Below are 24,909 nucleotides of genomic sequence, written 5' to 3' on the forward strand. Positions count from 1 at the left end.
TACCTCAGATTCATCTAGAATTGTCAGATCGCTCTTCTTAAGTTCAGTCAATTTCCCCATCCGCTCAGAATCTGACAATAAATTGTACTCATCCTTGTGAAATTTATTATAATGGCGTTCAATACTAAACTTCCGCTGACCAGCGAGAATACTGCCACATATTAAACATTTAGAATTTTCACGTTTTTGTACAAAGAAAAATTGATACTCCCATTCCTTTTTAAAAGATACCAAATCTCCACTTCTCCGTTTCCTTGATTCACTCTGCATTTTCCGTTATTTCAAATACAACGTTCACTAAGTAGTGGTCACTTTGCATCAACGTCCGCAGCTTAGCCTGGTACTACACTTCCGCAACCTGCCGGCGGTCGCCACTGCCCCATTCGACGATTGCATGTGAGCAGCACACGTGCAGAGCTGTGCGCTCATGAGCCGTGTGCAATATTTGCCCGCCCCTGAGTTAAATATTAAACTGTCCATTGAACACTGGCAGATACGAAGGAAAGTTAAAAGTTTAACATTCCATCATCATCAGAGCAATTAGAACCAGAAAATAGATACAGTGAAATTTAAGGGTATTAAGAAGGTGCTTTGACTTGAATTGTCACTTGCATATATTCAATCCAAAATGGTACAGAAGAATTAATGCTGTTCATAAACTTTCAGAAATGGCAAACACATGCACACAGCAGAGTGTTATCATCTTATAGGCTCTGTGTAGCATATGGCTCTGTTATGGATGTTGTGGCAAAATTAAATATGTCCATTAGTCCCTCTCCAGTGTCTCTCAGCATTAACATTGGCCATTCCCAATCTCTGAACAATAAATTAGCTGATGAATGTAGGGCCTGACTTAAATAGTGGAAACTCCAGGTTGGAATATCAAAAACATAAGAAAAAGATAGATTGCTACTCAATGTAAAAGTGGCACATTGACTTGCAGACAGGCACAACAGACAGACACTTTAAAGTAGCTGTCAGCCAAAGCCATCATCAGTAAAGGAAACAAACCCACATTCATTCACACAAGCAAGCACACCTTACACACACATGACCGCCATCTCTGTAAGCTCAGACCAGAATGCAGCTGTCATATAGCATGGAAGCAGCAATCTGGAAGGGGCTGGAAAGCAAAAGGGATAACAGGGTATGAGTAGGGAGAAGGAAAATCACCATCTGGCAGAGCATGCAGGGACTAGATTGCCAACGGGTGTAGCGTTGGGGTTTTGTGAGGTGGGGAGGGCGGGGTGTGGAAGAGAAAAAACCAGAGGAGCAGGGAAGGGGAAAGATGGGACAGTGTGTAGGCAAAAGGTGGCACACAAAGAGGGTGGGAGACGAGAATAGGATGTAATAGGACAGAGGGGGTGGAAGTTGTTGGTTGGTGGGTGTGGGGGACAGTAGGTTGAGGCTCGGATTATTTCAAGAGCGGAGAATCTGTTGTAAGAATAACTCCGATCTGCACAGTTCAGAGAAGCAGGTAGTGGCAAAGAGGGTGGAAGAGGATCGAGAGGCTCGGGTAGTGAAGCAGCTGTTGAAATCATATGTGCTAAGTTCAGCTGCATGTTTTGCCTTCGTGTGGTGTACTGTGCTCTTGGCCACATATTGACGATGGCCTTTCATCCTGGTGGACAGTTTGTTGGTGGTCATACTAATATAGCAAGCCGTGCAGTGATTGCAGCAGAGCTGGTAAGTGACATGGATGCTTTCACAGGTGGCCTGGCTTATGACAGGGTAGGATAAGCCTGTGACAGGAATGGAATAGGAGCTGCTGGGTGGGTGGATTGGGCAGGTCTTGCGTCTAGGTCTTCAAGAGGGATATGATCCCTGTGACAAGGGGTTGGGATTGGAAGTAGCAAAGGGATATTGTAAAGGTTAGGTGGGAACACCACTTAAGGAGGGGTGAGAAGGGCCTTGGGTAGGATGTTCCTGATTTCAGGTCACGTTGATAAGTAATCAAAGCCCTGGCAAAGGATGTGGTTCAGTTGTTCCAGTGCAGGTTAGTGTTGGGTGACAAAGCGGGTGCTTCTTCGTAGCTGGTTCTCGGGGTAGTGGAGGGGATTGAGGTTGTGTGGGGATATGGCGTAGGAAATTTGTTTGCGGACTAGATCTGGGAATAGTGCTGTCTGGGAACGCTATGGTGAGACACTCAACATACTGAGCAAGGGAGTTTTTGTCACTGCTGACATGCCATCCCCAGGTGGACAGGCTGTGTGAGAAGTTTTTTTTGGTAGGGATGACAGCTGTCAAAATGCATGTGCTGTTAGTAATTGGTGGGTTTAATGTGGACAGGAAGTGTGGATGGAGCTGTCAGGGGAGGAGGTCAATGTCAGAGAAGGTGGCCTGGTGGATTGAGGGGCCCCAGGTAAAGCAGACGGGAGAGCAGGTGTTGGGATTGTGAAGGAATGAGGATAGGATGTCTCGGCCCAGAGTTCAGATCATGAAATTGTCATTAGTGAACATGAACCAGACTAAGGGTCTGGCATTTTGGAAGGCAACAGAGATCTCCTCTAGATGGCCCATAAACATTTTGGCATAGGAGGGTGCCACGTGGTTGCAGCAGATTTGTTTGTATACCTTTGCTTCAAAGGAGAAGTAGTTGCAAGCTGTAAGTTGTATGGTGTAAGGTGTATGATGATTGAGGTAGTGCTTTTGGAGTCTGAACCCCATTGGGAAAAGTAGTGGGCATGTTTACTTTACTGAAGAAGGCATAACTTAATGATGAATTTTGCTTTCTAAATATTTTTTCATATATCGTCATTCTGTTTGAATTATTCTCACTAGTTTGAGACCTCTCCCAGTGGATTCTGATTGAATTATTCTCACTAGTTTGAGACCTCTCCCAGTGAAAGTTCCCATTCGAAATAGCTACATCATGTGTTGGAACATTTGCATGTTTTGTCATATGGAACATTGTCATTACTCTGTAAGAGAACTGATAAAACATTTTGGTGTGCAACAGAGCATTGTCACTTTTTGAATGATAATTTTTGGTCTATTTACTATTTGCTTGTTAGGGAGTGAGATAATGCATTCATCTGACTTGGAGAAATATTGACTGGAGAAAGAGATCATAGTGCAAAGATGATTTTTGGTAGTACATTTGATTATTTACGGTCACTTTTAAATCATTACTGGCCTTTATTTCCAATTTTTAAGCCAGTTTGCTGAAATATGTCAGTCCGCCTTCAGGCTTAAAGTTTTTAAAATTAGAATGCAAGATTTCAAATTTCTTTCTTGCCCTGAGTCATTGTGGCACTGTAGGATTGTATCTGTTTTTTAAGTATGTTACACATGTGACTCATAGTATTGATTTGAGTTATCATAATTAAATCCTGTTGATTATTTCATGTGTCATAGATATGTATATTTAGAATCTATTTCATAATTTGTAGGAGACTGTGTGGAACTCGAGTTAGGGTTGAAATGTCTACGGGACGCACAAGGAGAGATGAAGGCCGCAGGCATTCAAGGTACAATTTTTTGCCATGTCTGTTATCTCATTTACAAATTTTGCCACTAGGTGTATTACCTCTTTACAAACACTCACTTTATTTTCCTGATATTAAACATGGAAATAACATATTCACAATAGTGCAGTTTTAACGGGGTTGAAGCTCTCTTGGTAATAGATATATGCCAGTATGCATGCAAATTCATATGTAACTAATCACATAGTTCTTTTCTAAATTTCACTGCATCTGGCTTAATGTGATTTTGTTGGGGAAATAATAGATAGTATGTATTTCATATTATGCCAAAATTTTCAGGATATATTCTCCCTTCAGTCTACCATCTCTGGCTCAAGTCAGTCTGCTCTTCATGTTTTTGCTACCGACATGACCCGGGACAACCTGAGAACTTCCCACTTGAAACAAACTACGCATCTGGCGCCCCAGACATCTTAGGCCCACAAATTTGCATCCAGCGGTTTCCACAACCCTTCTCTGCCATCAGACCACCAATCAACACAGCTACAACCCATCTGTTGGGCAGCAGAACATAACAGCCTCCTAATACCAGCGTACGAGTTTCACAACTTCTCATGCAACTGCCATCTCATGGTGCTGATACAAGGGCCAGCCTAATGTGGGGCTTGTAGTATTCAGCATACAACTGATAATAGGTGATAAAAGCAAAGGACTTTTTTCTGCAGCACAGTATGTAATTTTATTATATTTCCAGCAGATGTTTTATGTTATTCTTTAGTGTCACACAGTTATCATTTTTTTTCTCTCAATTGCATAGAAAATAATGTAACAACATTTATAGTTCTTTACCGTGCGCTCAACTTGAAAGTTGAACCACATCTTTTCTATACACATTCTGGCAGTAAGACTTTTAATATGAGCCCTTCACGTTTAATATTGTGTACTAATTCCAGTTTTATCTTTGGTTTATGTGCAGGTTTCTGTCTGTAGTTCAACAAATCAAATATTCATTATTTATCTGTTAATGAATGTTTTAAGAAGTTGTGTATTCTCTAATAATTATGCAGATGTAATAAGAGTTTTCATTGGCAGTTTGCAAGGATTTTGGTTAATGCTCATGAGTAGAATACATTTGATTTAATTAAATTTGTGTTTTGATATTTTCGGCATTACAACTCATTATTTTTTATCTTCATGCTTTTGTGTTCTTTTTTTAAGCTGCTATTGCTTTTTAATGACACATAGGATACGGTTTTATGTGGTGTGTTTAGAGCAGTTTCAATCTTTAGAATTAGATTAATATTCTAAATGTTCCACAACAGATTTATTAGATAAAAAGGTCAGCTCACCAAACAGTGGCAGGAGAAACACACAAAGGATGTGGAAAAGCACAAGCTACTTTCTTTCAGAAGGGTTGAAAGGAATGGAAGAGGGTTGAAGGAAAACAGTTGGTGAGGATCGGGAAATAGGAAGAGTTATAGAAAAGTCATCTAGAACCCTGGTTCAGGGGAGACTTACTGGACAGTATCAGAAGGAAAGATTGAATGTTGGTGCTTGCACTGGATGGCATCTGAAAATCTAAGAACTTCAAAGTGGAAGATAAGGTAATAAACACGATCCTGGGTTGTGGGTGACTTTTCCTAAACTCGTCACATTTTATAAATCTCACCTGTGCTTTTATTACATCCCTTTCGCTTTCCTATTAACTCTTGTACCAGAAGAAAGAGCCACAGGCATGGGAAGCTCGTGTGTTTCCACATCTTTCACTTGTTTTCTCCTGCGGCTGCTTGTGAGTAGATTTTTTTTATCTATTGATATTATATCTTTGAATATTGATATTTTCCTTGAAAGTATATTTTTTTGTAATTAGAACTGGAAGTAAGAGTTCTGTTTAAAGTTCTTCATTTTTTGATCACTTTATTTCATTGTGTCTGCTGATATTTTTTCGAATGAAATACATGTAACTGACCATAAGACTACATGGAAGATATAATTTTGCAGACTGTAAAACATTATTAGAGTCATTGTAACTTTTTTCCTTGTTTCGATTTGCTAAATGTCGCCAGCAGTGACTGCATGCATCTTTCTCATTCCACTGTCTTCCATTTTACGGGGTATTTCACAAATAAAAGCTGGACTAATTAGGTGGAACTTCATATGCAGAATGTTCTAAAATGTTAAGCGAGCGTATTTATATATCATAGTTCATGACTTCATTTCCGTAATTATTTTTACTTGTGAGAAAATGATTACCACTCATAAAATGTTTGTTAGACACACCTGCAACACATGTTGTCATAGTTAGTTATGTATTACTTAAGGAATCAAGTGGTAATAGATATTTGCGAGGGTGGTTTGACAAGTCTGGTAAATTTCCATGAAAGAATGGGACATTTTTGATGCACCTTCATGGTTAGTAAGCTTGATTATTCCAAGGACCGTATAGAGAATTTAAACAATGTTCAGTATGCAGTTCATTGTTGACAGCCATCTGAATCGGTTAGTGTGTCTTTTGCGATTGAAAATGGAGAGAAAACAGATTTTTTTTTGCTGTTATTAAACATTTTCATTTTTGGAAGGGTCGGACTGCCACACAAATCAAAATTGAATCGGATGAAGTTCTTGTGGACTCTGCACCATTGTTAAAGACCATTTTCTATTGGACTAATGAATTCAAGTGTGGTCTGACAAGCACCAAATATGAAGTTAGTTCTGACCATCCAATGGGGCCACCCTAAAGGAAACTATCAACAAAATCCATGATGTGGTAAAGTAAGATCACCTGATAAAACTCTGTGAGATTGCTGAGACTGTAAGAATCTCAACTGAGCAAGTGCGTAATATCCTGCATGCAGGATTGGCTATGAAGAAGCTGTGTATGAGGTGGATGCCACGATTCACAGTTGACCAAATGCACATCTATGTTAACATTTCAGCACAATGTCTGGCGATGTTTAATCACAGTCTGCAAGGATTTTTGTGCCGATTCAACTGTTGAAAGAAGCCATATCTATCATTATGCGGCAGAGTCAAAAGGCAATCAAAACAATGAACAAAGGTTGGTGAAACTGCACTGAAGAAGACAGACTGATTTGTCAGCTGGTAAAGTGATAGCTACTGTTTTTTGGTATTACCAAGTAATAATTCTCATAGATTACATGGGAAAAGGCAGAACCATAACTGGACCCTATTATGCTGCATTTTTGGATCATTTGAAATGTGTTGGCTGAAAAAAGACCAAGGTGCTCTTTCACCAGGATAATGCACCATCCCACATGTCTGAAATTACAGTGATGAAAGTGCATGAATTCGATTTTGAATTGGTTCCTCATCCACCCTATTCACCAGGCTTAGCCCCTAGTGACTTCTTCCCATTCTCTAACTTGAAATTTTGTCTTGCTGGAAAGAGGTTTTCATTGAATGAAGAAGTGATGGTTGCAGTCAAAACAAATAACTCGCAGTCTTGGCAGAAGCTGTTTCTCTAATGGGATGAAAAAGATGGAGGATTGCTGGTCCAGTTGTGTGTCTCTCAAAGGAGACTATGCTGATGAGTGAGATGAGTTTTTTTTACGAAACAAACTTTTTCTGCCAGACTTATCAAACTACCCTCATAAAACTCTGTATCTCACTGTGTGACAGTTTGCTTGCGTGGTTCCTATGATTCGAAATGTGTGTACGATGTTAAATCATGGAGGACTGAACTAGATATGTGTTTGCTCTTTATAAAAGCTTTTGCCAAAGGAATTAAGGCAAATGGAAATTATATTATGCAGTAAAAACTGCAAATAGTGTGGGATGTGTATTTGCAAAAGCCCGATGATCTGTCATTATTTTAAAAGAGGCAGATTTTATTTTTGAATGTCTGTCCACATTGACATTACTATTCAGCCACAGTTGTGTAGTAGAAACATATTTTTGTTTGTTTGTTTTCTTTCTTCTACTCACTTACACAGCTGCACTTTCTGTAGGATCTCCATATTGTATCATTGCAATCAATTATTAATGACAGTCAAAAGTATTTAGACATGTAGGGTTATTTGGGGCTTTGTGACTAGAATGCATGTTTTCAGTTGTTAGTGCTTGTTTCTCAATACAGATTGCACAGGTTTTGGTTGAAACCTTTTCTTCAAAACAGCATTATTTTGCAGACAATTTGCAGTAGTTTGCATTTTCATTTTATTTCTTTTTGGTTTTATTACATGTGATGAGAGTGAAACCTCCGTGAGTGTTGGGGTGTGAAGAGAATGAAAACTTCACAAGCAGTGTGGTTTGAACTCTTCTTCTGTTCCTAAAGACAGAGACTTCCAATTTTACTTTACGAAAAATATTCTTAGAGGTCACTGCATCCCACCAGCTTTATGTATTGTTTCAGCCAAGAAGACAGACAGGTGTAATTTTCTCAAATATCTGGAAGTGTTAGATAGGTATTCAGTAAATTCAACACAGAACGTGTCCAAGGTAAATTTAAATGTTGTGGTGCTGCAAAGAAAGTAAGGTGTTTGCTGTGAGAATTCAGACAGATGGCTTCAAAAGCTCTTTTGTATAAGGAGAGATAACAGTTTAATTGCAAGCCACCAGTGGGCTCACAGCTCTTTTGTGAATGCATGCATAGTGAGCATGGTCCCCCCACACCATTGCCGTGGTACCTGTTTCCCTGTGCTGTCATCTTACTTTCTGACTGTATCTCTCCTCATATTTTGTGTGTAGGACAGATTCCGTGATAACAGCGAGGCTTGCTTACAGAACATCTAATGGAGCTTTTCTCACTTCGTTTCATTACTTTATCCCACCTATTTCAGTTAGGTTTCGTCCAAACATATGGATGTGACCTCCAACTGGTTCAGATTTTTCTTCAGAAGTGTGGACTGTGGGGGTAATGTTGCCCAATATCCAGCATTTAGTTAGTCCATGTTAAGGGTCATTGCGTACCTGTATGGTGGTTGTTAGTCCTGTAGTGGGTGTTGCACACTACTAATGGATGAATGTGCCCAGGTAGTTAAAGAACAATGGAACTTTATTAACTTAACACATCAGGCAAGTTCAACATAAGCAGCTTCAGGAGTAACACAACAAAAAGGTCATCCAGATTTGATATGTGAATGGCACAATGCACAGTAACAGTTCCGTAGTGTCCTTAGTGTATTGTGTATTGGTCAGTCCTAATAAGTTGTCACTGACAAAGTCAAGAAATGTCCGAAGTGGACATAGTCTGTGATTGATGCATTCATGATTTCTCAGCACTTTGGATGCAGAATGTGAAGTGGTAGGCTCAGACTGATGGGCCATGAACTTGGAGTGTTCTGCGCACTGGGCACATGGAACTCCCTTGTGAGGGACCACTGGCATTGAGCTCAGACATCTGTGAACTGCTGATGTTGACTGCCTGGAGAGGGCCAAGCAGTGTGCTATAAAGCCATCCAGCAAAAGAATGCAAGAAAAAACATAGTGGTGGCATGTGATGTGTGAAGATGAGGTAATACCAACAATAGCATCACTATATACAGAAAATGTAGTGCCACCTGGTGCTATGCTGGCTGCCGATGTGTGATTTGCTGTTGGGTTGCTATCATCATACTTGAGGGCAGCAACACCCAGTACACTGTGTTGGTGGCTGGACTGTAGGCAACAGCCAGCCAGAGCAATGTAAAAGAGGAAGTAACAGCTTTGGGCATCAATTGTGTGTTCCCTGCGTAGACAGAGGCTACTACTGCGGTAATCTCTGGCTATATAGGCAACACACTATTGGTGCCCATGCTGTTAATTCTCCTGCTTCACCTGTTACATTGCTTTAGCTGGCTGGCACCCATATGGAGAACCCTTGTTTGGACTATGTGGCATAATGCCAGATATGTGTCACCATGAAGGAATCTAATCTTTCAGCAACAGGCCATAAGGCTCTGGCAGTCCTTCCAGGCAGACTGAAATTCTTGAGTATGTCTCATGATGATCCTAGAAACACCCTAGTTGGCTACGCCATGGGAGGAAAACAAACGCAAGTGGCTAACTTCCCTCAGTTCCTAGTTTGTACCTGGTCAGATGAACGATCCTTCCTCTGAACTAAGCCATTGTTCTTCATTGAGAGTATTGAAAACATATGTAGGGAAATCTCTTCTCTTAATAAATTGTGAAGTGATTACATCTTAATTGAAATGCTAAATTCTACCCAGTTGTGAACTTTAAATGTCCGTAAAAAAACTTTATGTACCTTTTATCATTAATCCCCATTCATAAGAGTCTAAACAATGTACAGGGTATCATTTTTCACAAAGACATAATGCTGCAGACAAATGGAAGAATTACATGAGCACTTGAAGGGTGGGATCCATTTTGTATGTTGTGTGGGTAGATCCTGCCAGACAGCAATGTTGGCACTGGTCATTTCCAGTGGTAACAAGCATGGTTTACTGCTGTGATGTGAAGCCATATTTTGGTGCTTTAAATATCAACAGCTCAGATGTAGAATTCTCTGGTGTACGTACAACCTAAATTGTGGAGACTAGTTGGTCACGTCACAAAAATTCACCTTGTGTGCTACCACCGATATGTGCCAATTGCGGAAATGATCGTCCTCCCAGATTTCCAAAGTCTGTTACCTTGTTATGCAAAATTTGTGAACTGAAGGGCTCAAATTGCCTTTTGTATGTGCGGATGGATATGTGTGTGTGTGTGTGTGTGTGTGTGTGTGTGTGTGCGAGTGTACACCTGTCCTTTTTTTCTCCTAAGGGAAGTCTTTCCACTCCCGGGATTGGAATGACTCCTTACCCTCTCCCTTAAAACCCACATCCTTTCATTTTTCCCTCTCCTTCCCTCTTTCCTGACGAAGCAACTGCCAGTTGCGAAAGCTCGTAATTCTGTGTGTGTGTGTTTGTGTGTTTTGTTCATGTGCCTGTCTGCCGGCGCTTTCCCGCTTGGTAAGTCTTGGAATCTTTGTTTTTAATATATATATATATATATATATATATATATATATATATATATATATATATATATATATATATATATATATATATATATATATATACTGAGCCAATGTTAGCTGATACTGTTCCACTCCTACATGTGACACCCCTCCATGCCTAACCAGGACAAACTTAAAAGTGATATTTCAGTGGAACTCCGATGGATACTACTGTCACCTGCTTGTACGATTGCTACTATTTTCCTCCTGTTCTGCCATCTGTTGCTCTCCTAGACATACGTTTCACTGCCAATCATTCTATAACTTCTTAGAGTTACCTTGTATCCTGTCAGAATTGTACTGCCCCTAAGAGAGCATCTGGAGGGGTCTGTACATTGGCTTTTACAGATGTCATAAGTGAGAGGATTCCCATGTGTACCACATTGGAAGCAATAGTAGTGGTGCAAGTGCAAATAACCACAGCAATCACCATCTGTAACTTTTATTTACCCCCCAGGTAGGACACTTACATAACTTCATTGGACTGCTTAAATCCAACAATGTCGGAGGACCCTTCAGCATCTGAAGCAACGTCTTTCACAGACCATTCTCATCACTTTTAAGTGACTTCACACTAAGGCTCACTGTCTGAGTAAACACAGTAAGAAGGCTGGAATTACATTTTGAATGAAAATTTGTGTGATGACTGGGACTTGAAACCAGGTCTCCTGCTTACTGGGAAGATGTACTAGCCACTACACCACCATGGCATTGTGGCTCAAACAGCTGCACAGAATACCTTAGTCTAATATCCTCCTTAATGCCTAGGGCAAAATGAGCTGAAGGCATGAATTAAGGTATGTTTTAGAGAGGGCATTTGACTTGGGTAGTCGATGCAGCTGTGAGAGCCACAGTTTCACAGTGATGCAGTGGTAACATGTCTGCCCAGTAGGCAGGAGACCCAGGTTCAAGTCCCAGCCTTGGCATGAATTTTAATTCATTAACTCATCTTATATCCCTATCGAACAGAAAGATGCAATGGAGAGTGCACTACATCTTCTTCCTGGAAATATATGCCTCTTCATCCCAGGTGTGGACCAAGCTCCATAATCTTCTCTCATCCTTGACAGTAGTCTTTCTAGTGATGCTTTGGTTATTGCCGAACGCTTTGCGATAGCATCGGCATCCTCCTCTTATCTGGCTACCCTAGACAAGTTCAAGACATCTCCCTATCCTTTATCTCCTGTCATGCCAAATTATATAATGATCCTTTTACTGATGTGAAACTGCATCAGACTCTTGACTAGTCACACAATATGGTCCCACGCCCACAATTTGATCGAAATCAGATGATTGAATATCTGAATGTTACTCAAAGATTCCGTCTACTAAGATTCTTCAGTCAGATTTTACTAGAAGATGCTTTTCCTACTCATTGGTATAATGGTGTCATTGTCCTGAACCTTAAACCAGGCAAAACCCAACATCCATTGATGGCTACAAATCAGTTAGCCTCACTAACATGCTCTGCAAACTGCATGACAGAATAATCACTCTGGGTTCTTGAGTAAAGGGGTTTTTTTGTCCCCCTATCAGTGAGGTTTCTGGGAGTGATGATACACAATTGACTATCTGGTGAGGATGGAAACAGAATTATGACATCTTTTTTTATCTAACAAAACCTCATTTTCACCTACATAAGGTGTACATTGTGACTTCTCATTTTGCTCACCCTCCATCACTGGGTATTTGAGGCATCCTACTAATTTTTATTCATCAGTTTTTATCCTACCAGTTGTTTTGAATTAGAGCTCCTCATGGGCCCAAGAAACAGCATCCCTCAGGACTTTGTGCTAAGTGTTAACTCTTCATCAGCATCATTTGGCCAGTGATTCCATTGGATGAGTGGTTACCTGTGCTGTGCGCTGTATGTCAATGACTTTTGTTTTGGTATCGTTTCCAGACTGTATGCATAATTGGCTGAATGCCAGTTCAAAGACCCCATCCGAATGACTTCCACTTGGACTTTTTCAAGTAGCTTCCAATTCTCTCCCTCGAAAACATGAGTTGTGGGCTTCTGTCATACCCAGAACTCTACTTGTGTACACAATACTTGGACATAGTTGCAAAATCCATAGTTTGGAACTCCTGTTTTTATCAAAGTCTGACATGGCTGTCCCATATTTGTCAGCTAAAGACCAGCTGCATGCGAAAGCCTAAAAATTTCTCCTTGCCACACATCTCTTGTGTGGATCGCACTACTCTCCCCCATATTTGCCAGGCCCTGGTCTTGTCTCAATTGGACTATGGTTGCCACATGAGTGGCTCAACAGCACATTCAGCTTTAAAATTACTGGACCCAGCCCAAAACAACCAAGCACCGCCTTTTAAGTTCTGACAATACCAATTCTTGCTCATTTTTGCAATCACCATCTGACAAGTTCTAATCATCCTTATGAAATTCTTTTTGCATGTCTGTGGTATCAGTGCCATAACACCTGCTTAGTTTGAATATGCCTCGTGCTCCTCTGCTGGTACTTCCAGTAACCCCATTAGAATATGTTTCCCATCTTTCCCTGCACTCACTACCTTGGTTAGTACTAAACAATAAACTACAAATGGTGCAACAGATTTTCATAATCTTGGGTCTGTTTATAAGTATCGGTACAATTGTACATCATTGCAAACTAGCTCCAGTACAATATAGTTCATATTTAATTGCACAGAAGTATCAGATTATATTCAGTAACTTCCTGGCAAATTAAAACTGTGTGCCCGACCGAGATTCGAACTTGGGACCTTTGCCTTTCGCGGGCAAGTGCTCGGTCCGGCACACAGTTTTAATCTGCCCGGAAGTTTCATATCAGCGCAAACTCCGCTGTAGAGTGAAAATTTCATTCTAGAAATATATTCAGTAATTCGAAATAACTTTTAAGCAACAACTAGAGGAATTTGAACTAGAATTGTTATTAATAAGTCATTCACACCTTTCACGGCGGTGAATAACTGAGTTTGGCAATTGGTAGTTGCAAACAGTTAGTAAGAGTTCAAATAGTATCCTACTATAACACATAATTAATGATCCTTGGTTAGCTGCTTCACAGTCTTATCACCAATGTAGCTAAATTTTATGAAGTTCATAACTTGGCTTTATTCCCAGAATGCTTTCTAACAAGCTTTCACTCTACTACGAACTACAAGCAAACCCTTTCCTCATTGTGACCAAAATGAGACTCCTCTTTTCATCACATTCCAGATGCAACCCATTATGCCGTGCTGTTCTTACTCACAACAAACTCTTTTTTAGTTAGTTACATATTCCATAGATTACTTGGACAAATCGTTTATCAAAATGGTGTGGAATGAGTTTGTTTGTAGGGTGTGTACATGGTTAATGTTAACATTAATGAACACTATTTATAATCCTGCTTGTGCAACTAGAATTAAAAACAAGTTGTTTTTTACAGTCTAACAGTTTTTTAATAGCAATTCATCCATGAAATCGGATCTGTCAATTTAGGTTAGATTAAAAATTTGATTTGCTACCTGTCAGGCATTTTATCTTATTAGCAAATGGTCAAAGGTTTTTGCTGCTGCATATTGAACTCATTTCTGAACCACTGAGAGCTTCAATAATGGGTCATAAATGGGTTTTTCCCTCTAGTGTTGTAGGTATGTACATTATTCTTCTCAAATTGTGATGGATCATTTATTAAGAATTTCATTAGCAAAAGTGTATATTGTGATGGCACAGTTAAAATGCCTAGATCCTTGAAGAAGTACCTACATGACACCCGTACCTGAACAGCACATAATATTATTACTGCTCACTTCTGTGGATTAATATTTTCTTCCTAAGTGATGAGTAACCCCATAAAATTATTGAGTGCAAATATGTAAAATGTGTCAGCAGATTGATATGTCTGTCTCTAAGATTAGCAATTACACGAAGAGCAAAAGTAGCTCAACTCAATTGTTTGAGAAGTTCAGGAATATGCTTCTTACAGTTCAAGTTTTCATCAATATGTACGCTCAAATATTTGGAGCATTCCACCCTACTTACTGACTCCTGCTCATGTGCTACATCAGTTGTTGGTAGACCAATTAAAAATAATAAAGAATTATTAGATGCATGCTAATCCACTGAGCATTTTGATATAGAACACGACATAGTTAACTTAATTCTTATCTGATTAAATGATAAATTAATATGTATAATTTTGTGTAAATTTGATTATTCCTCATTACACTTCATTTGGTGCTAACAAAACTCTTTTTATCTTGTATCATTTTGTACTTAATTTCTAAACTATGGTAATTTAGATTAATTCAAACATAACTGCATATATTTAGAAGTCTATGGACAGAAGAGGATGAATAACATAACAAAAAGGCTGCTCTAACTGCAACCTGTGGTTGTTTGTTATTTATTCATTAATGTTACTCAGTTATTGTTGTTAGGTTGATTTGATTTGTTATAGCTGATTGAAGCATAAATGCATTTATATCGTTCTGTCAGTTGATAACACTTCCCAAGTGCTATGTCAAACCATTTTGATGCTCTACATCAGCAGTATAAGTTTACATACATAGTTTCATTATGCAAACAAAACCTTAATACGCTGATTCAATTTCTGTGTTAATCAGTGTTAAAACATTTATAAGATTGTGTCTATAGTTTCTCCATATCTCCACTGGACATTAAGTTATTGTTGACTTCATACTAACAATCTCCCCCCCCCCCCCCCCCCCCCCAGACTGTAAGTTTTATATAGTCAACTTTAGAGACAGTTGTGTGTCATTTTAGGAATATTTGTATTAAATGTGTGACCAGGAAAACCTCATAATGTATGTGTGTAGCTTATTGACAATGATTCTGCTTCTCAACTTCAGTACTTTCCCATCTTGCAACCACCTTCCACATTTCCTTTGCTCAGTTGGTCTCCATTCATAGATTCTTTATGGCCGTTGGTTGTCATTCTTGCGTTGGAAGTGGCCATTCCAAGTTAAAAGCTGTGGCATGGCAAATAGTATCATTTCATTTCTGAAATGTTCCAATTTGGAAATCTGACAGCTTCTTTGTCAAGGGTCATCAACATATTTTTGTCATTTTTGATTAGCTGCCATATTTCAGTGTCATATGTGGTGGTGCTCTATATGACTGACTTTTAAAAACCTCTGTTTTCTTTGTAGTTTTGTCATTCCATGACAAGGAGTTCAGGTGACCAATTACTCTTTTCCCTTGCCTTATTTTATTTGTGATTCTCATTTGCCTCTTCCATTTTTTTGTATAAGTGATACACAAATATTTAGATGTACATCCATTTTTAATTTGAATCCAAATCCAAATATTCTCGTTCATCGCCACCCACCAGCACGTTTTCAGTCTATTATGCGTTTACTGCACGCGCACAAAAACAAGCCAATGTTTTTTTCCAATTTCCATGGCCCAAAAAATGCGCCTGTGGCTTAGATTCAGGTGCAAGCCGCAGGAAGTTCTGAAAATGCTGCTAGTAGCTGCTGTAAGTAGTTACTTTGCCACAGTAGTCATTGTGTTAGTGTTTCGTTGTGGGTCGCTCATCTTTGAATTTGGAAGTTTTTCATATATTCATATCAATAAAGATAAGTATTTTTATATACACGCCAACAAAAAGGACATTTTTAAGAAACTTTCAGAAGTTGGCAAGCATGGTAAGTACAGTTTCACATTTTGACAGCTCCAGCTCCATTTGTAGGTTGTCGTCACACGTTTCTCAATGCTGCTAATATTCGCAATGTAACATAATATGTATTTCACTGCCTTAATGTAATATCGTGAGTTACCCATTTGAAAATGAGTGCCCTTATAAATGAGCTTATACAAAACCTTGTTACTTCCATGAGAAATTTCTACCATAGCTGGTGATTGATGTGGATCTTATGCTATCTGCGCTACTTGCAATGACTGCACCAACCCCAAACCCCCTCCTCCCCACCACATCTTCATTTGTGTTTCAGTGGAGAAATAACAGTGTCTACCAGCTGCAAATAATTTTTTAATATATTGACCTAGGTTTTGACTCCTCTAAGGATGTCTTCATTAGGAGAAAATTTTAACAACCGTAAAGTTACGTTGCTAGACAGTAGTAGTGAAAGTATTGAGCAGATGTGCTCAAGTCAAAAATTAAAAATGTTCCAGCCTTTTTAATTTTTGGCTTGAGCAAGTCAGATCAGAACTGTTACTATTGCCTTCTCGCAATGTAGCTTTATGGTTGTTAAAATTTCATTCTGATGAAGTGTTGAAACCTAGGTCGGTATATTAAAAAATTATTTGCAACTGGTTTCTGCGTTATTTCACCATTGAACCATACACATGGTTACTGAAAGGCAGCCATGTTCAAAACTGTCATTTGTGTTTCTTCCACTGACCTCTAGGATAATGAGAGCAGTGCTTGATCATGCCACAAGTCAGTGACACGGGATCAATGAGAGTAACATGAGACCAAGGAGACAGCAAAGGGAACAACTTATAGCTTGTTCCAGCTATAGAAAAACATTTCTGGGCCAAAATGAGCTCGCTATTATATACTAGACGTGCTGAATGATTTTGTTAGGAAGCTATGACAAAAGTGCTTACCTGTGAGTGTAGAAATTATCCAAGTTAAAGCACATGAAGTTGCTCGACAGCAGGAAATCACTAATTCAGAGGAAGCTGCAACTGTGTTGGCAGTTTCATGAAACATGGGTGATTTTCTCTTCGTCGGCCCACTTCAGTTGCACAGAAGCTGCCTGAAAACTATGAGGAAGAACTTATCTTTTTTTTTTTTTTTGGCATTTCATAATCAGATGTCAAACTGAAAATAGTTATCTTATTGGTCAGATAGGTGTATTTTGATACGCCAAAAAATAATAAAGGGAAGCAACAGGCAACAGAGCTGTCAAGATAATGTCTGCAGATGGTGAAAATCAGCGCGTGTCTGTCTTGCATGCTTGTATAGCTGATGGCCATAAACTGCCACGATTTATTTTTACTAACTGCACGATGTTATCTAAGTCTGAAGTATTTCCAAAAAGTGTTATTTACTTGCTAACGAAAGCGGCTGGTTCACATAGGACATAGTATTAGAGTGGATTAAACTTTTATGGCAACATTTCCTGGTGCCTTGCTATGTTTGCTAAATATCCTTGTAGCAAATCTTTGTGCAGTTCATGCTGCTGTAAAGAGGGAATTAGTAGAGAGTAGGTAGACTTGGCTGTAATTCCAGGAGGGATGACATCAATTATGCATCCATTAGATGTTTGTTTAAACAGACCATTTAAGAACAAACTTAAAAATATGTATTCACAACGGCTAATGATAGACGATAGACAGTTAACACCTGCACTACATGTTAAGCTTGCAAGCTTCCCTCAAGTGTGTAAGTGGATTGACCAATCTTGGAGATGTATCCCGAGTAAGACTGCCCATAATGCATTTAAAAAATTTTGTGTTTCCAATGCACTTGATGGCACATAGGATGATGCTATCTACAAAGACAGTACCAACAAGGAATCAAGTGGTGATGACTCAGAATGATCTGAGTAATGATTAAAAACAGTATGTATACTTGTGCAAAAGTTCATTAAAATTTCTGTTTTATAATTTAGCTTTTAATTTCTAAGTCATTTTCTTTGTAGATCTGTAACAATTTCCAGCAAGTTGCTGAGCCTATTCTACCATGAATGAGGAGACATGATGTGTGTTTCTTACGTATGTGTTTATGTGATAGTTATTTCCATCTTTTTTATATTTTGTGTTGTAAGTTTGTATTCTTGTATGCTACATTACTGGCGGTTTCTCCGAAGCATATGTCTATTTGGTCTGCTGTAAACCTGTGAAAGCCTTTTCCCCCAGCAAAAAAGTACTGCCCTGCTAGATGGTAAAAGAAGTTGACATCCTTAGGAGACACTATACTAGCATTTCTGACTCAATAAGAAAACGTATGTAGGAAATATTGCAGGAGAAGGATTTTCCACAATGATGAAAATACTTGCCATTCACACTTTGTATGGATCACTTGTGCAGGAAATAATGCTGTGTAGACAAATTATATTGCTTAGAATGTTAAAAAAAGTAATCTAATAAAGTACCCTCTCTAATCTCTATCAGTGAATATACAAATCAGTGTCTTGAATATGGAGATTGCTCTGTGCCACATTTATATCCCTTAAATCGAGTGCAATACTCCATCAAGCCAAACTGAAACCAAACTGTAACTTTCTTGGATGAAAACATTATATTTTGTTGAAAGAAAAAAATGTAAGGTGACATTTATTTGTTATGAAAGACTGACATACGACTCAAACACGAGCCGTATGCAGTACAGTCTGTCAGAGTCTTAGTGGCCCCAGCTGCCCTAGTTCCACTCAGATTATTTCAATAGATATCATGAACTCTCACTGCTGTCAGTGTTTATAGTGTAACAGTAATTTTATGTACCTGAAAGGTTAAATTTAATTCCATGCAAATTACTACAAGTAAGTACTACTTCCTTGAAATCTCTGGGAGGTGGGGACACTTTATTCTTTGTCCATCACATGATGAGACATATTTGTTTGGACTTAAAACTACTCTTCCCCTTCCGAGTATCATTTCTCGGTGGTGGCTTGCATTCAAGGTCGGCTTACATTTGGGTAAATATAGTATTGTTCACCAAATTTTGAGTATTTTTGTACAGTTTATTGAACAGGCGGATAGATTTTTCTTTGTCTCCCACTGTCAGAACCTGGTCAAAGGCAGAAAGTAAAGTATACAGTATTTCATGTCATACAGCGACTCATATTCGAAAACATTTCCTCTTCCAGTCTTGTAAATATGCATTAAATAAAGTTGGTGCTAATGAGCTCCCTTGCCGTAGACCCTTACTTGTGGAGAATTCAGGAGGAATTTTGTTACCTTCTTTAACCATACTGGTGCAACTGTCATATAAGTTTCTTATTGCCTGGACGTACCTATTACCGATACCAGAATTTTGCATTGCTACGTTATCAGGAGAAAGAAAACTGGCGTTCTAAGGATCGGAGCGTGGAATGTCAGATCCCTTAATCGGGCAGGTAGGTTAGAAAATTTAAAAAGGGAAATGGATAGGTTAAAATTAGATATAGTGGGAATTAGTGAAGTTCGGTGGCAGGAGGAACAAGACTTTTGGTCAGGTGAATACGGGTTTATAAATACAAAATCAAATAGGGGTAATGCAGGAGTAGGTTTAATAATTAATAGAAAAATAGGAGTGTGGGTAAGCTACTACAAACAGCATAGTGAACGCATTATTGTGGCCAAAATAGACACAAAGCCCATGCCTACTACAGTAGTGCAAGTTTATATGCCAACTAGCTCTGCAGATGATGAAGAAATTGATGAAATGTATGATGAGATCAAAGAAATTATTCAGGTAGCGAAGGGAGACGAAAATTTAATAGTCATGGGTGACTGGAATTCGGTAGTAGGAAAAGGGAGAGAAGGAAACATACACTCCTCGAAATTGAAATAAGAACACCGTGAATTCATTGTCCCAGGAAGGGGAAACTTTATTGACACATTCCTGGGGTCAGATACATCACACGATGACACTGACAGAACCACAGGCACATAGACACAGGCAACAGAGCATGCACATTGTCGGCACTAGTACAGTGTATATCCATGTTTCGCAGCAATGCAGGCTGCTATTATCCCATGGAGACAATCGTAGAGATGCTGGGTGTAGTCCTGTGGAATGGCTTGCCATGCCATTTCCACCTGGCGCCTCAGTTGGGCCAGCGTTCGTGCTGGACGTGCAGACCGCGTGAGACGACGCTTCATCCAGTCCCAAACATGCTCAATGGGGGACAGATCCGGAGATATTGCTGGCCAGGGTAGTTGACTTACACCTTCTAGAGCACGTTGGGTGGCACGGGATATATGCGGACGTGCATTGTCCTGTTGGAACAGCAAGTTCCCTTGCCGGTCTAGGAATGGTAGAACGATGGGTTCGATGACAGTTTGGATGTACCGTGCACTTTTCAGTGTCCCCTCGACGATCACCAGAGGTGTACGGCCAGTGTAGGAGATCGCTCCCCACACCATGATGCCGGGTGTTGGCCCTGTGTGCCTCGGTCGTATGCAGTCCTGATTGTGGCGCTCACCTGCACGGCGCCAAACACGCATACGACCATCATTGGCACAAAGGCAGAAGCGACTCTCATCGCTGAAGACGACACGCCTCCATTCGTCCCTGCATTCACGCCTGTCGCGACACCAGTGGAGGCGGGCTGCACGATGTTGGGGTGTGAGCGGAAGACGGCCTAACGGTGTGCGGGACCGTAGCCCAGCTTCATGGAGACGGTTGCGAATGGTCCTCGCCGATACCCCAGGAGCAACAGTGTCCCTAATTTGCTGGGAAGTGGCGGTGCGGTCCCCTACGGCACTGCGTAGGATCCTACGGTCTTGGCGTGCATCCGTGCGTCGCTGCGGTCCGGTCCCAGCTCGACGGGCACGTGCACCTTCCGCCGGCCACTGGCGACAACATCTATGTACTGTGGAGACCTCACGCCCCACGTGTTGAGCAATTCGGCGGTACGTCCACTCAGCCTCCCGCATGCCCACTATACGCCCTCGCTCAAAGTCCGTCAACTGTACATACGGTTCACGTCCGCGCTGTCGCGGCATGCTACCAGTGTTAAAGACTGTGATGGAGCTCCGTATGCCACGGCAAACTGGCTGACACTGACGGCGGCGGTGCACAAATGCTGCGCAGCTAGCGCCATTCGACGTCCAACACTGCGGTTCCTGTTGTGTCCGCTGTGCCGTGCGTGTGATCATCGCTTGTACAGCCCTCTCGCAGTGTCCGGAGCAAGTATGGTGCGTCTGACACACCGGTGTCAATGTGTTCTTTTTTCCATTTCCAGGAGTGTAGTAGGTGAATATGGATTGGTGCTCAGAAATGAAAGAGGAAGGCGCCTGGTACAATTTTGCACAGAGCATAATTTAATCATAGCTAACACTTGGTTCAAGAATCATAAATGAAGGTTGTATACATGGAAGAATCCTGGAGATACTAAAAGGTATCAGATAGATTATATAATGGTAAGACAGAGATTAAGGAACCAGGTTTTAAATTGTAAGACATTTCCAGGGGCAGATGTCGACTCTGACCACAATCTATTGGTTATGACCTGTAGATTAAAACTGAAGAAACTGCAAAAAGGTGGGAATTTAAGGAGATGGGATCTGGATAAGCTGAAAGAACCAGAGGTTCTACAGAGTTGCAAGGAGAGCATAAGGGAACAATTGACAGGAATGGGGGAAAGAAACACAGTAGAAGAAGAATGGGTAGCTCTGAAGGATGAAGTAGTGAAGACAGCAGAGGATAAAGTAGGTAAAAAGACGAGGGCTGCTAGAAATCCTTGGGTAACAGAAGAAATATTGAATTTAATTGATGAAAGGAGAAAATATAAAAATGCAGTAAATGAAGCAGGCAAAAAAAATACAAACGTCTCAAAAATGAGATCGACGGGAAGTGCAAAATGGCTAAGCAGGGATGGCTAGAGGACAAATGTAAGGATGTAGAAGCTTATCTCACTAGGTGTAATATAGATACTGCCTACTGGAAAATTAAAGAGACCTTTGGAGAGAAGAGAACCATGTGTATGGATATCAAGAGCTCAGATGGCAACCCAGTTCTAAGCAAAGAAGGGAAAGCAGAAAGGTGGAAGGAGTATATAGAAGGTTTATACAAGGGTGATGTACTTGAGGACAATATTATGGAAATGGAAGAGGATGTAGATAAAGACGAAATGGGAGATAAGATACTGCGTGAATAGTTTGACACAGCACTGAAAGACCTGAGTCGAAACAAGGCCCCCGGAGTAGACAACATTCCATTAGAACTACTGACGGCCTTGGGAGAGCCGGTCATGACAAAACTCTACCAGCTGGTGAGCAAGATGTATGAGACAGGCAAAATACCCTCAGACTTCGAGAAGAATGTAATAATTCCAATCCCACAGAAAGCAGGTGTTGACAGATGTGTTATTTTAGAAGCTAGATTAAGGAAAGGCAAATCTACGTTTGTAGGATTTGTAGACTTAGATAAAGCTTTTGACAATGTTGACTGGAATACTCTCTTTCAAATTCTGAAGGTGGCAGGGGTAAAATACAGGGAGCGAAAGGCTATTTACAATTTGTACAGAAACCAGATGGCAGTCATAAGAGTCGAGGGGCATGAAAGGGAAGCAGTTGTTGGGAAAGGAGTGAGACAGGGTTGTAGCCTCTCCCCGATGTTATTCAATCTGTATATTGAGCAAGCAGTAAAGGAAACAAAAGAAAAATTTGGAGTAGGTATTAAAATTCATGGAGAAGAAGTAAAAACTTTGAGGTTCGACGATGACATTGTAATTCTGTCAGAGACGGCAAAGGACTTGGAAGAGCAGTTGAACGGAATGGACAGTGTCTTGAAAGGAGGATATAAGATGAACATCAACTAAAGCAAAACGAGGATAATGGAATGTAGTCAAATTAAATCGGGTGATGCTGAGGGAATTAGATTAGAAAATGAGACACTTAAAGTAGTAAAGGAGTCCTGCTATTTGGGGAGCAAAGTAACTGATGATGGTCGAAGTAGAAAGGATATAAAATGTAGACTGGCAATGGCAGGGAAAGCGTTTCTCAAGAAGACAAATTTGTTAACATCGAATATAGATTTATGTATCAGGAAGTCATTTCTGAAAGTATTTGTTTGGAGTGTAGCCATGTATGGAAGTGAAACATGGACGATAACTAGTTTGGACAAGAAGAGAATAGAAGCTTTCGAAATGTGGTGCTACAGAAGAATGCTGAAGAGTAGATGGGTAGATCACATAACTAATGAGGAAATATTGAATAGGATCGGGGAGAAGAGAAGTTTGTGGCACAACTTGACTAGAAGAAGGGATCGGTTGGTAGGACATGTTCTGAGGCATCAAGGGATCACAAATTTAGCATTGGAGGGCAGCGTTGAGGGTAAAAATCGTAGAGGGAGACCAAGAGATAAATACACTAAGCAGATTTAGAAGGATGTAGGTTGCAGTAGGTACTGGGAGATGAAGAAGCTTGCACAGGATAGAGTAGCATGGAGAGCTGCATCAAACCAGTCTCAGGACTGAAGACAACAACAACAACTCACTACTTACTTTAGTGGGATTGAATAATATGCCTCCTGCTGATCAATAAATGCTAAGTAAACTTTCATTCCCCTTTTAGTCTCTTTTCAGTGAGGTTTTTAAGAGCAAATAAGCCATCCATGTGCGCATGTCCTGCTCTAAGCTAATTTTGCTCCTCAGACTCCATTAATTGTGCTGCAATTTGTATTGTTAATTGTGTGTTGCTGCCATCGTCCTGCAATCAGCTTCTTTGAAAATCATGTAACATCAGAAAAGACATCACTAAAACTTATATATCACCACACATTTCAGGGGGACTGACACTAGAAAGTAATTCAAATAATTGCAGGAGTAGGAAACTTCGGGTAAGTAGGGTAATGATCAGGGAATGTCACAGTTTAGACAGAAATGTTGAGGAAGTTAGAAGAAAGACAATAGGTAACAGTAAGTTTTGTTGGGAGGTTATGGAAGGAGGATGGTCTCGTTTCAGGGTTTGACCGTTGATTGTAGTGGTCTTAGTGGAGCAATGATTTAACGCATTCAAGGGTGATATTGGGTGGGGGGGTTCTTTTGGGTTATTTGGAAGTGAGAGCTGTATTTGGAATAGAAGATCATTGTAGAGATTTGTTTATGGACCAGATTTGTGGCGTGGTTGTGAGAGAGGAGTGTCAGGGAGAGGTTATAGGTGTTAAGGAAAGTGGTTTGTGTGTGTGTGTGTGTGTGTGTGTGTGTGTGTGTGTGTGTGTGTAGAGAGAGAGAGGGGGGGGCGGTATACTTCAGAACACACCAGAGAAGTGGGAATGTTCTATCTGTACTAGTGTTTTAACTCCACACGCAAGAGGGCTGTGAGCTTGGGCTCCATCTTACTACAGTACCCTTTGTACCATCACAGGAACATCTTCTGGCAAGAGAGGCAGGTTCATTTTGCAAGAAGTGCAGATATGCTTCACCTGTGAGGCAATATGAAAAGATGACTGGTCTCACAAGGCAGTCGCCGATAATTTTCGACCACACATTGAGGCTAAACCAGTGCTGTTGATTTGCTGCTTCTACCATGAGGATTCTCTGTAGCCCATAGTTGGTTATTGTCTAGGATGACAATAACACCTCTTGTAAATGTAGCCTCATCTGTGAATAGCATGGATGACAGAAATCTCAACCCTTGATGGCCTGTGTGAATAGCCAATGACAAAACTGCACACATCATAAGTAGTATGGCCTGCATGCTTTGTAAGTGATATGCGCAGAGTGACAGCTGTCAGAGAATGTTCCACACAGCTGTCTGGTGGGCCGCCTACCTGCTGTTGTTACCAGTTGTTGTTACAGTCAGATCTTTTATCTCCACCTTAAAGAGAGTGTACCTCCCTTGGAAGAATTTCCGGGCAAATGTCCATATGACGGTTTTTTCCTCTTCCTCTCAAGCCTTGCAGTTTGTCCCCATTTAGC

The 24,909-nt window shown here is 40.3% G+C and overlaps 1 protein-coding gene across 1 annotated transcript in view; it reads left to right on the forward strand.

The window, feature by feature from the left end:
* LOC126267508 (RNA-binding protein 1-like) overlaps window positions 1-24,909 on the forward strand; it is a 45,002-nt gene that overhangs the window by 12,131 nt on the left and 7,962 nt on the right. The window contains exon 3 of the mRNA XM_049972807.1: window positions 3,393-3,470. Within this exon, the coding sequence (XP_049828764.1) occupies window positions 3,393-3,470 (78 nt within the window). The remainder of the gene's footprint in view (window positions 1-3,392; window positions 3,471-24,909) is intronic.

This window comes from Schistocerca gregaria, chromosome 4, assembly GCF_023897955.1.
Source record: "Schistocerca gregaria isolate iqSchGreg1 chromosome 4, iqSchGreg1.2, whole genome shotgun sequence".
Classification (NCBI taxonomy): Eukaryota; Metazoa; Arthropoda; class Insecta; order Orthoptera; family Acrididae; genus Schistocerca; species Schistocerca gregaria.